This window comes from Haliotis cracherodii, unplaced genomic scaffold (genome assembly GCF_022045235.1).
Source record: "Haliotis cracherodii isolate W230 unplaced genomic scaffold, xgHalCrac1.p SCAF_36, whole genome shotgun sequence".
Classification (NCBI taxonomy): domain Eukaryota; kingdom Metazoa; phylum Mollusca; class Gastropoda; order Lepetellida; family Haliotidae; genus Haliotis; species Haliotis cracherodii.
The window spans coordinates 2,219,406-2,233,398 of NW_027266293.1; the positions used below are offsets into that span (position 1 = coordinate 2,219,406).

The 13,993-nt window shown below is 43.8% G+C and overlaps 1 protein-coding gene across 1 annotated transcript in view; it reads right to left on the reverse strand.

The window, feature by feature from the left end:
- Positions 1 to 12,538, reverse strand: part of LOC139477825 (multiple epidermal growth factor-like domains protein 6) — a 171,300-nt gene extending 158,762 nt beyond the window's left edge. The window contains exons 1-2 of the mRNA XM_071260239.1: positions 12,423 to 12,538; positions 7,642 to 7,748 (exon numbers count right to left, since the gene is read on the reverse strand). Coding sequence (XP_071116340.1) covers positions 7,642 to 7,748; positions 12,423 to 12,538 — 223 coding nt within the window. The remainder of the gene's footprint in view (positions 1 to 7,641; positions 7,749 to 12,422) is intronic.
- Between the last annotated feature and the right edge of the window lie 1,455 nt (positions 12,539 to 13,993).

Genomic DNA, 13,993 nt, shown 5'->3' on the forward strand with positions numbered 1-13,993 from the left:
TGTCGAGATACTCAACGCTGACTATTTTACATGCCAATAAGTTCACAGTTCCTGTAAATACATGTCTCACCTGACTTGTAGATGTGTAGCAATGAGTGAGTGAGTGAGTTTGGTTTTACGCCGCTTTTAACAATATTCCAGCAATATCACGGCGGGGGACACCAGAAATGGGCTTCACACATTGTACCCATGTCGGGATTCGAACCCGGGTCTTCGGCGTGACGAGCGAACGCTTTAACCACTAGGCCACCTTACCGCCCCTGTAGCAATGAAAAGTCTCCCAGGTTGTCCGTTGGGTGAGTGAGTGAGTGAGTGAGTGAGTGAGTGAGTGAGTGGGTGGTCGGGTGGGTGAGTGAGTGAGTGAGTGAGTGAGTGAGTGAGTGGGTGAGTGAGTGAGTGAGTGAGTGAGTGAGTGAGTGAGTGAGTGAGTGAGTGAGTGGGTGGATGAGTGAGTGAGTGAGTGAGTGAGTGAGAGTGAATTCAGTGAAGTTGAGAATATGAAGAATGGTCTTGTGGTACCCATGTAGGGAGTCAAAAACATACCTTCAGTAGCAGTAAGCATGCGAGTGAGTTTCTAGTTTCTCTTCCATACAAGGCCTAAGAGTATTCAGAACTAAAACACAAACCACAAGTCATACAAGGCAGTCAGTCCCGTGCTGAGATGAACTTCGCATTACTGGGAAAATCTTTGCAGTCCAACCAATCAGCTCCGTACAAATGTAGATTCAGTAAACCCAGTCTTCTACTTATGGGGGCGGTTGGGTAGCCTAGTGGTTAAAGCGTTCGCTCGTCACGCCGAAGACCCGGTTCTATTCCCGACATGGGTACAATGTGTGAAGCCCATTTCTGGTGTCCCCCGCCATGATATTGCTGGAATATTGCTAAAAGCGGCGTAAATCCATACTCACTCACTCACTCACTCTGACTAGGAAATACTGATTTTTGTACATCAAATGTTGCAGAGAATATTTTGCCTTACCAGGCCTCAAAGATGCTACTAATTTGGTTGCCATGGCAATTGAAATTTCCACTAGGTGACCAATATCATTTAAGCAGTCGCCACTTGGCTACTTGTAAAAAACAAGCCAGCAACCTGATATCACCTACTGCACAATATACAAGACTGAAATACAGTACAGATTAAATACTGTTTGACTGAACTAATATTTCATTATCAAAATCTGAAAATCATCATGGAAATTGTGAGTTAAAAAATTAATCGATAATCTGGTCAAGTATTTACAACAACATAATTAACAGCAAAGCATTACAACAAAAGTAGGATTCAACAATCTGCAGTTTGGCATATGAGATATGCTATAACAGTATATACATTTCTGACTATAATCCTTAATTCTTCACATGGCTTCTTGAATTTCACATTGGCTCCCTGAAAACAGTTATTAGGAGCCAATGGCTCCTTGGGAAAAACTTTGAGGCCTGCTTACATGTATAGACGTACACTGTGATGACATACTACTGGTGTAGATCGACGCTATGGTGCATGTCAGCATGTCTGTGGTGCATGTCAGCATGGCAGTGGTGCATGTCAGTCATGTTTGTTACAGACTTTTACACTAAGCCATATGTTACACTATTAGCCCTAAACTTAATATCATTAAGGATCCCAACATTCCACCATCAGATCAAAGTAAAAAGTCTTTTTTGATTGGCAGCAGCCAATATTATATTTTTCGCCTGCTGTGTAAATAGATAGAACCGCACAATGAACAATTCTGTGATGACAAGGACATTGTACTGCGTATATATTCGTAACAGCTATGTCCCTGACACACCCTGTCTGTGATGTTACCACCTTCCTACACACCCTGTCTGTGATGTTACCACCTTCCTACACACCCTGTCTGTGATGTTACCACCTTCCTACACACCCTGTCTGTGATGTTACCACCTTCCTACACACCCTGTCTGTGATGTTACCACCTTCCTACACACCCTGTCTGTGATGTTACCACCTTCCTACACACCCTGTCTGTGATGTTACCACCTTCCTACACACCCTGTCTGTGATGTTACCACCTTCCTACACACCCTGTCTGTGATGTTACCACCTTCCTACACACCCTGTCTGTGATGTTACCACCTTCCTACACACCCTGTCTGTGATGTTACCACCTTCCTACACACCCTGTCTGTGATGTTACCACCTTCCTACACACCCTGTCTGTGATGTTACCACCTTCCTACACACCCTGTCTGTGATGTTACCACCTTCCTACACACCCTGTCTGTGATGTTACCACCTTCCTACACACCCTGTCTGTGATGTTACCACCTTCCTACACACCCTGTCTGTGATGTTACCACCTTCCTACACACCCTGTCTGTGATGTTACCACCTTCCTACACACCCTGTCTGTGATGTTACCACTTCCTTGCATACAAGGCCGATATATTACCACCTTTCTCACATACACGGCCGACCGTGAAGATCTGGGGTAGAACAGGTCTTCAGCTACCCATGCTTGCCATAAAAGGCCACAATGCTTGTTGTAAGTTGTGACTATCGGGATCGGTGATCAGTCCCACCGACATGGTTGATACATGTCATCGATCCCAATTGCATGGATCAATGCTCATGATGTCAGTCACTGGATTGTCTGGATTATTTACAGACCGCCGTCATATAGCTGGAATATTGCGTTAGCGTAAAACAAGTGTAGCGTTAAACAACAAGCAAACATACAAGGCCAATATGTTACCAGCTTCCTTGGTACAAGGCCGACATGTTACCACAATGCCAGTTATTGTCTGAGATGCTATATTCTTCATTGTTTATCATAGCGTAGTTGAGACAGGCATTGTATTCAGGAAACAAAACAGTAGTTGTTGGGTGAATACTCTCATATATTTGAGTTTCCAGCTCGTCAAGCAGTGGAAGACAATACACGGCCTGTTCTGGCGGGGGTGTTAATAGGCACCCAGCACACTTGCAGGAAGGAATGCCCACAATCTCAAACACAGACAACAGACTGGCCATAAACCATGATCAGCTGTCTAACATGTTCAAGCCAACAAGAAGATGTTCTTGTTCCAGTTCTGCACCGTTCCTCTTGTTACTTCTTCTCAAACACAGGAACATACTATGTCAGCTTGAATTCAATCTGTCTGCTAAACAGGGGAGAGTGTGAGTGAGCACAGTTTTACAATCTTCTCGAGACAAGGGAATCAACTGACTTTAAAAGTCCAGTTTCCACCCTTGCCGAATTAGACCGCCTCCGTGGTTTTGTGGTAGAGCATCCGCCTGGAGGGCAGAAGGTCATTGGTTCGATCCCCTGACGCGTCTTATCAAAAGAGATGGTAAGTTGTCAGGCTCTCGATATTAAGGGTCTAAAACAAGGACTGGTTGGCTCAGAATCAGTTTACTGTGTCTGAGTTTGGTATTCATGTTAAACTCAGTGAGCTAGCACTATAAATCGGCATCAGTCCGGACTAGTACAAGCAGCCACACAAACACACACACAGGCATGCAAGTCGCAATAAGTGCAATAATCTTGGACGTGAAACCCATTTCACTGCATCTTGCCAAACTTGTCTGGTAATATGGAGTTATAGTTTGGCTCGACTAATGAGTCTATGCGTAGTCCAATCAAAATCGTATTACGAATCAACATCCAATTCGTGAACTGTTGTGCAGATTTCAATCAGTTTTGCATGATGTGCAAAACATGTGTATCACCAACTAGGTGTCAACAGATATTTTCCAAATCTTTTCATGTTTTGAATAAATGTGCACATGTGATTTGATGCACTTTGTGATGTAAGATCCATTTTATCACAATATAGATCTTGATTATCGATCAGATTGTCTTGACTGGGCACCGTCATTTTGTTTGAAGCAAATGCAAGTAATATGAGCGGTGGGATCTGATTGGTCAATAGGAGAAACATTGAAGGGACTCATAATAGCCACTGGTGGCGCTACAATCAAGCCCAGTGATTCCTGTCTTGTTTGGCAAGGGTGAAAACTTGACTTTCATAGTCAGTTAGCTCCTTTGCTTCGGAAAGATGAGTTTTACACCACATTTCCAGTATTCCATCAATATCCCACCAGCCAAGTATGACCTTCACCTTTGAAATCAAAGCCTGATGTTTGACATCAGCGATACAACAATTAACAAGGCTGCCGAGAGACAAAAACTGGCGCTAGCTTAATTTCTACAACCACAATATCCAACAAGCATGTATTGCTATGGAAACTTGAAAATAATTTGTTCAAACATCCCAAACTATCAAAAAGCACCAGTTTACCATTAGACCTATCTTTGTGCCAAGTTTGGTAAAAAGATATTGCACAGTTTTCAAGATCTGCTCGGAAAGGAGCACTACAACCATTTTCAACCAAGTCAAAGTCATTCCACGAAAATAATTTTGTCAAAAATCACAAACTATCAAACGGCACAAGATCACCACTAGTCCTATCTATGTGCCAAGTTTGGTTAAGATGTCTCTCATGTTTCTTTAGTTCTGCTCCGGAAGAAAATCCGGATAGAAGGACGGATGGGCAGCACCCATCCCTATATCCACCTTCCACTTTGGGAGCTTAGTGAGCTAGTGAGCTTAAACTTATTGAAGTCATCCTGCAGCCAGTTGTGGAAACAAAGCTTCTCGATGACCACTGGACTATTGCCAGATTAGAAGTATGCAGCCTTGAAATACATGACAAACCAGAGAGATGAGTTCCTGAAACATATCCGACATATACCTTTTACCTGTGGTGTTGTTACAGAGATAAAAGCTCTATTGGACATGCTAGTGATTCAGCACATGCCAAAGTGACAATCCAGCCAGACAGTGCCAGAGGAAGATGGTAGCAGCAACTCTCAGATGGTGTCGGCACCGTGGAATGCTGCAGAGAGCCAGCAGAGGAAGAACACAATGTAGGAAATACCTGCGTTCTGGTTTTGTGTGTTTATGCATGGGCTGCGCCTGACAGATGCTAATGAAGATGGTTGTAGGTATGTAGACATCTGTGTGGATGACGCTTATCTACACATTGAAGTCTCAAGTCAGGCAGTGTATCTGGCACCAGACCGACAGGCGCCAAGTTTGTATCACATTAACGACCAATAGTGCCAATGTCCTGAACAGTCAATAAGATGATCACACAGAAGACAAAACCACTGGCGCCAATGTCCTGTAAAGCCTTGAACAGTCAATAAGATGATCCCATAGAAGACAAAACCACTGGCGCCAATGTCCTGTAAAGCCTTGAACAGTCAATAGAATGATCTCATAGAAGACAAAACCACTGGCGCCAATGTCCTGTAAAGCCTTGAACAGTCAATAGAATGATCACACAGAAGACAAAACCACTGGCACCAATGTACTGTAAAGCCTTGAACAGTCAATAAGATGATCCCATAGAAGACAAAACCACTGGCGCCAATGTCCTGTAAAGCCTTGAACAGTCAATAGAATGATCACACAGATGACAAAACCACTGGCGCCTATGTTCTGTAAAGGCTTGAACAATCAATAAGAACCACTGGTGCCAATGTCCTGTTTAGTCTTAGACAGCCACAAAGATTATATCTCACAGAAGACAATACAGGACAACAAATACTAGAATGTCCAGATCAAATCTTTGTCACCTTATTAATGTGAGACTCACTTCTAGTGTTTGTATTAGTTTAATGGTGGCACCACGTTTGTGATATCCTGAAAACAGACGATATAAAATCCAACTTAACAGGTGTTTACTGAATAATAATGTTTGGTGCCAAATTCGACGTCAGATGAAAATAGTCCCTAATAAACTCCAGAACCACACTCATGATCTACCAATGACTGCTTGTGTAGGTTGGTGATGGTTTTCCAAGGTCATTTTTGACATGGATGTGACTCATGAAGCGCTGTAGCTTGTGGAAACAAAACATCTTAGGTCACATCAACCTTTAGAGAAATTGCAATATCTTGGTACAGCATCAACAACTGGTCGTAAAACTAACATCTTCATCATCTTTCTTCAACTGTTCCTGACAAATATGTTACCATGACAGTGAAGGCATGTTGTAATCTGCTTCTCCAGCATTGTGATGCGGTGTATGATGAACATGCTGGGGGTCGACGTTTCAGGTCCTCAAATAGTTTTGGGTAGGGTGTTTTTGTGATTGAAAGTCATGGGTTAAAGTGAGGCATATCGCATAACAAATAGGTAGAATATTACTGACATAGCTGCTTAGAACAAGTTTCTGTACATAATGACGTGACACTTTAGGAGTAGCTGGGGTGGATTAGTCCAGGATGGGGATTGGGGTGAGGGGAGGGGTGGGTAGATGGGAGGGTAGAGGCAGGGAAAGTAAGAGTGTTGTGAGGGGAGGGTGTTGGTGAAAGGGTGTGGTTTAGGGCGAGTTTGGGTTAATGTTTGATTGTTTGTTGTTTAACGTTGCACTAGCAATATTCCAGCTATATGACGGCGGTCTGTAAATAATCGAGTCTGAACCAGACAATCCAGTGATTGACATCATGAGCATCGATCAACGCAATTGGGATACGTTGAAATGCATCAAGCAAATCACTGAGTCATGGGTCATGTCTGTGATTGATTGGGACCGTGTAAGGCTGCAGATGCTGTCATTTTAGTGAGCTATGTGGAACACTATGACAATGCTGGCATCACAGGCATATCTGGTTATAACACATCTTTGTCTAATGCGCCTCCATTTCCCCCTCTTATAGTCCCCACAGATCAGGACTCACATTCATCACCCTGGGTTGGGCCCTACTTGCAACCATATGGCAGTCTGTTGCTATTATACAGTTGTCAAAGCCCAAAGTGATGCAAGTCTCAGATGTTTACCACTTTAGTGAAACCTATGAGCATGGGTATGGTGGTGAAAGGCCTAGAAACATAACTGTGATTTGAACCCAAGGTTTCTGGTGTGCCCAAGGGACACAACTCTGCACAGCGAATCGCTGCACCTTAGACAACTGGGACACCAGTGCTCACAATAACAAGAAGGGCCCTCTGTCAGGTGAGTGAGTGAGTGAGAATACATGATGCTTCATTACACTTGGGCGGACAGTGTCACCATGACAACATGGTCTAGTTGTTGAGAGAGGGAGGAGAGCCACCACTACCAATACCACATCCAGGACCCCTAGGATTTGTTTTGTGTTTTTTGGTGTTTTACGCCGCTCTTAGCAATATTCCAGCTATATGACAGTGGTCTGTAAATAATGGAGTCTGGACCAGACAATCCAGTGATTAATATCATGAGCATCGATCCAAGCAATTGGGATCGATGACATGCATCAACCAAGTCAGCGAGCCTGACCACACAATCCCATTAATCACCTTTTACGACAGGCATAGTCGCCTTTTACGGCAAGCATGGGTTGCTGAAGGCCTATTCTACCCTGGAATCTTCAGGGGGGACACCAAGGATGGACTTGACTCAATGCCTCCGTATTGGGCTTCAAACCCAGTTTTCTACTGTGGTGACTACCTCTGGGTTTCTCCACATTTATGCATCATTCTCACCAGAAAACCTGTGTGGAGTTGGTTAATACAAAACATAATTGGATGGACAGAATCTCGTGGCCATGAGACAACCATGATCAACATCAGTGGGACTGATCCCTAACACCTGTTGAGTAGCATATGTAACTACTTACTGTACATGCAGCCTTCGTTAGCCAGCTGTTGCCATCCGTGACAACATCGGAACTTGGTGCGGTGCTGAGGCTGAAACCTCTCCTTGTATGTCGTGTAGTAGTGAGTCCTGCAACAACAACCATACTTCAATATGCTTCACTAACAACCATATATTTCAATATGCTTCATTAACAACCATACTTCAATATGCTTCATTAACAACCATATATTTCAATATGCTTCATTAACAACCATACCTCAATGTGTTTCATTAACAACCATATACTTTAATATGCTTCATTAACAACCATATACTTCAATATGAATCATTAATAACCATAATTCAATATGCTTCATTAACAACCATACTTTAATATGCTCCGCTAACAACCATATACCTCAATATGCTTCATACAATACCATATACTTCAATATGCTTCATTAACAACCATATACTTCAATGTGTTTCATAAACAACCAAAATTCAATACGCTTCATTAACAACCATACTTTAATATGCTCCACAAATAACCATATACTTCAATATGCTTCAAAACATCCACATACTTAAATATTCTTCACAAACAATCATATATATACTTCAATGTGTTTCATAAAGAAAGCATAAGCTTGAATGTATTCATCAACAACATATACTTCAAAAAGCTTCATTAGCAACCATATACCTCAAATGAACTTCAATGTTTGGCTTATTGTGACATCATTCTGAGATGTGCCAAATAGTTCTCACTTGTGTTGAAGTAGGAGGATAGATTTTGTCCACATGTTGTGACACACATAGATTTATCCCATCTGAAAATCTAATTGGAAGCAGACGAGGGCAAGAACTTGTCAAACATTCACACAATTATGAATCCCTTGCATTGGCATAACAGATGAAGTTGCGGTTGCGGCACGTGACAGATGAAGTTGCGGTTGCGGTATTTGACAGATGAAGTTGCGTTTGCAGCACGTGACAGATGAAGTTGCGGTTGCGGTATGTGACAGATGAAGTTGCGGTTGCCACACGTGACAGATGAAGTTGCGGTTGCAGCACGTGACAGATGAAGTTGTGGTTGGGGCATGTGACAGATGAAGTTGTGGTTGTGGAATGTGACGGATGAAGTTGCGGGTGCCACACGTGACAGATGAAGCTGTGGTTGCCATACGTGACAGATGAAGTTGTGGTTGCGGAATGTGACAGATGAAGTTGCGGTTGCCGCACGTGACAGATGAGACAGGGCTGTGCACAGGTTCAGTCTGTGGGGAACTAGGGCGTTAGCATCCTTCTACACTCGTACATGTCCTCTACCCACAAGCTACACACAGCTGCACATGTTTTCCTTTCTCAGAAGAATGTGCATGGTTGGAACCAGGTGTATATGCTGCTAGACTGTGTCAACATATGCATTATGTGTTCAACTATAGGACCTGTAGATGGAGCATTATGCACAGCATTTCAACATGCATCATTGTCCTGTAAGTATTTGTACAGTAACCCTTACTTACAGTCTGCAGGATCAACAGACAGTCAGTGTTGTTCATAGTCTGCAGGATCAACAGACAGTCTGTGTTGTTCATAGTCTGCAGGATCCACACACAGTCAGTGTTGTTCATAGTCTGCAGGATCCACACACTGCTAGTGTTGTTCACAGTCTGCAGGATCTACACACTGCTAGTGTTGTTCATTGTCTGCAGGATCCACACACTGCTAGTGTTGTTCATAGTCTGCAGGATCCACACACTGCTAGTGTTGTTCATCGTCTGCAGGATCCACACACTGCTAGTGTTGTTCATCGTCTGCAGGATCCACACACTGCTAGTGTTAATCATTGTCTGCAGGATCCACACTGGTAGTGTTGTTCATAGTCTGCAGGATCCACAACTGTTAGTGTTGTTCTATCTGCACTGTTTCATTAATAACCATAACAAATATGCCTCCACCTTTTGTTTATTTATTACTGAATGAGAGATGATAAAAGGAATTTCCAAGGCATTGTGTCCACTTCCAGCCTTCCCAGATCTGGAGAGGTAGTCTAGTGGTTAAAGCCTTCTCTCCTCATGCAAAAGCCCAGGTGTTATTGGGTACAGTGTATGGAGCTGATTTCTGATGCCTGGTGGCTCCTTGCTGGCATATTGCCTAATGTGGCATACATCCCTTCTCACTCACTCACTCACTCACTCACCCACTCACTCAGTCATGCAATCACTCACTCACTCAAACACTCGCTCACTCACTCACTCACTCATACTCACTCACTCACTCACTCAACCATGCACTCTCTCACTCAAACACTCACTCACTCCACTCAACCAGGCACTCACTCACTCACTCACTCCACTACACCATTTACTCACTCAACCACGCACTCACTCACTCACACAACCACTCACTCCAATCTACCTTGTTATCCAAATTTGGTTCTTTGACAAAGTGCACAGGCAAGTCATTAATTCTCACACAGGTAGTTTGAACTTAATAATCGGCAAAGCCTCAATAATTTCCTCAAATAATGCTGCTCGAGTTCTTTGACTTTTAAACCACTCTGCGGAGTATTCCTGAGGGGACCTTTCCTAAGATTGTTTGGAAACAGGTGGGCGCCTTTAATTTGAGTCATTGTGCCTTTAAATGCAGGTGTATGTAGCTGTGCACAAATAAACATGTTTACTGACCTCATGTGTCAATACAATTATGTTCATCTGTGTTCAGCTATGTATTCCTATGATTGTAAATTAGATCTATTTTTTGTTTGTTTACATTCAAATCATCGAAAGGGGGAGTTTTGAGAACTATGTCAGATCAACCTGGGTCTGAATTTCCTGTTTTTGTTGACAAGAAATATAGAGCTACATACCTGGGATAGACCACCATTATGATATTTATATATATATTCCCCAGTGATTGTGTGTACGCAATTCTTGATCCCTGGCTGACATTCTTCTCTAAGACAGAACAGGCAAAGCTGGGTCACATACAGAGAAGACCTACACCACGCAGTCATTACCGTAGATGATGTTGTATGCAGCCGTAGCCCCACACCTTGTTGTCACCCTCAGAGTACGTCCCTGTGATGTCGTACACACACAGCGGCGTCCATGTCGCATAGGTCTGCGTCATATAGACCCTGGCACAGTACCCTCTCCCTCACCTCACCTCAGCCAGATCTACGTGGCGATTGCACATACCTAACACTTAACCTGTCCAGAATTCCATGTTATTGTCTGCTAATGAAGGCTCGTCAGACTCGACGGTAAGCGTGCCGACTGGGCAACTGTCTAGCTGTCAAACAGATAGTATCGCCATGTAGTTGGAGCTGAGACGGGTCGCTATACGGATGGCGATGTGTCAAGCTTGTTCAAAATATACATTGCGTGTAACGTCTGTTTTACGTCAATATGAAACAGACAGCAAAGTTGAGTGAGTGAGTATGGTTTTACGCCGCTTTTAGCAATAGTACGGCAATATCACGGCGGGGGACACCAGAAATGGGCTTCACAGACAGCAAAGAGTGAATGAAAGAGTTTAATTTATAGCCGCTTTGTATTTCAGTAATAATCACGGCGTGTCAGCTTGATGTGGAAGGGCAGTCTGATTGAATGGGGGTCTAAGAGGTTTACCAATTTAGTGAAACCAACTTGTACGGTTATATTGCTAACAAACATACAAACAAATATTGGATTCAAACCCACGATGCAGGGTTTCTGGCAGACAAAGGCACCGCTGGCCAATCGACAGTTGGGGAGGGACGCGACGGTTGGACGTAGACTAACATCTAGTCTCTGAAATGAACATAGCGTACAGAAAAACAGTTGTTCAGTTATCTTAATAAAAATAAAAGAAAAAGGAGCCCAGTGACTCTCTTCATTTTCAGATACTGCAGTGATCTAACTTGCCAAACATTATAGACTTGCATGGGCTGTATTTGATATATATTTGTATCAGGGTCTGTAAGCAGGCTAGGTTGGACGCAATTTAATGGCCACGGGAATAACCGACCAAATTGCCAGGTATTTTCGAAAGAAACCAATTTGCGTGGTTTCTAGCCTGAGTCTGTCGAAAAGCAACTGAGTGCCCCTCGTATTGTTTAGTTATAACCCACGAGCAGGAGGAATAATGCTCACAGTCCAGTGATCATTGGGTGTGTCTGGGTTCGAATCCACGACGTAATCGGTAGAATACAGCAGCATCACTGAAATCTAGACTTGTGTTCACCTCTGGAGCAGGTAAACCAGTGCCGATACTATGAGCATCGACCCAGGTCAACATTCCCGCTACCAATACCAGAGGGCATTGGTCGTTGTAGACTTGCACAAGCCTCTAAGGCAAACATTAGTTTAAATCATAATTTTTAGATTATTTAAATAATAAGAACAAGTTGTCCCAATAAGAGATTGGCGTCCCCTTATCTAGACTCTCCTATTACAAGGATAGAATTACTACACATCAATGGACTTATCAATCAAAACAGCCTTGGATCAAGGCTATGGTCGTTGCAAGGAGACGTTGCAAGTGTTCTGAGCTGAACTGCTGATATGGGACTTTAAGACACACGATAAGGTAGTAATTGCCCTGCCCCGTGTGTAAATTTAGTTCTGCGTGTGAACAAAATTGGAATCCCAATATGACCAACGACTTAAACAGATTCGTAAGTATCCGCCCCCGAAAAACATAAAAGTGATGCAACGCAGAAACAGCTTTGAACCAGGCTGTCATTTTGTTTCTATTTCAGCTATTAACACATCAGTTATCGCCTTGGCTCCCCTTCCAAACTGTTCCATCCTTCTCCCCCTCCTTCCGTACCTCGCTCCCTGGTCCTGTAGCACGGGATGGAGTCCTGCGGCTCCAGTTCCAAGCCGGTTTGGTCTGTCGATGATGGAGTGACGGAATAGCGACATCTCCCTGCTTATCTCTCCCATCGGGAACGCGTTGACCCCAAAGGTGGTGCATGACCTTCACGATGACCACTGATTAATTTAACGAAGCTGGTTGTAAGGGTCAACTGGTGCGGCTGGATGGGCCAGTGGTTCAGGTGTCCGCCCGTTACGTCGCAGTCGGGTTAAGAACCGTATGCGTTACGTTAAGATGAGATGTACATATGCATTGCGTCAACCTGCGGCCCGGGGGGGGGGGGGGGGGGGGGGGTGTTGTTGAAAATAAAATAATATATATATATTATTTTCTTTTCGGGGGGGATAAATGGCCGCAGGTAGACGCAATTCTCATCACCCTTCAACCCCCCCCCCCCCCCCCCCCCCCCCCCCGCTCCCCAACTCGAACAAGGCTTTTCTCTTCTACTGTACATAGATAGGATAGTCTCGCGCTTTTCTCCTGTTTGAAAATTCTCCTATAGGGGATACTGTCATTTATCATACGACGGGGATAGCGTCATTCCGAGTTGTTGTGTAGACGCCCGAGGGGACTGTTGTAGACTAGTGGTTTTCAATCGCGTCATTTAAAGGGACCCAAGATTTGTTGAGTTAGGTCAGGCCCTCCGTGACCCGATCTGATGCAGCTATAGAAGTCGACACGATCTCCGTGGCTTCAGGCTCGGCTTGTACAATATTTGCAATACATACCGCTTGTATCGCACGCAATATGCAACACGATAGCGTGCAATGTTTATATAATAAGCTGGTATCAAGCCAGCCTCCATCTCACGCAACTAAACTCTACATCATGTAATCTGCTAAACAATTCTATTCGCTTGCTCACAACGCTGCCTTCTGAAGCTCGACACTGGTAACGAATCTGACAGCATTATAGTCCTCTGTGTAACTTTGATAGAAGTTGTATGGGGACACGGAGCACGGGTATCACATTGTATCTATATATATCTGTGGTGACAAAGGTTTAACCCCTGGTCGCAGTTCGTTACACATGGTATGTCGAACGTGCTGGCGTTGATGGCCGAGTTTGATACCGTAGACTGGGTTATATAACAGCGTGTATGCATAGGTCAGAGCTGACGTGGAAACCCAGTCATGTCGGGGTTCCGTCTAGTGACGCTGGTGTTGATGAGAGAGTTTGATAGGACTGGGTTTTTAGGACTGGGTTACAGAACAAGGAGCATTCAGAGATGGGAGTTGACACCAGGACCCAGTCACATCGGGGCTTCGTCTCGTAAGGCTGGTTTGTTTTTAAAACACTGGAATTGTTGACAGGGTAATCGTAGATATGCCTGATGTTGAGAGAGCCGCTAATTTGAAAAACGGAATAACAACCATATTGGTTTCGAATTTAATTCTGTTCGCTGCAATCAACAGGAAGTAAAGTTGTTTGGTATACACAGAGTTTGCGCCGACACCTGAAGTGCTCGACCCGCTCTCATGTTAACATTCATTACTGGTTGAATGTGCCTGTGCAAAAACGAA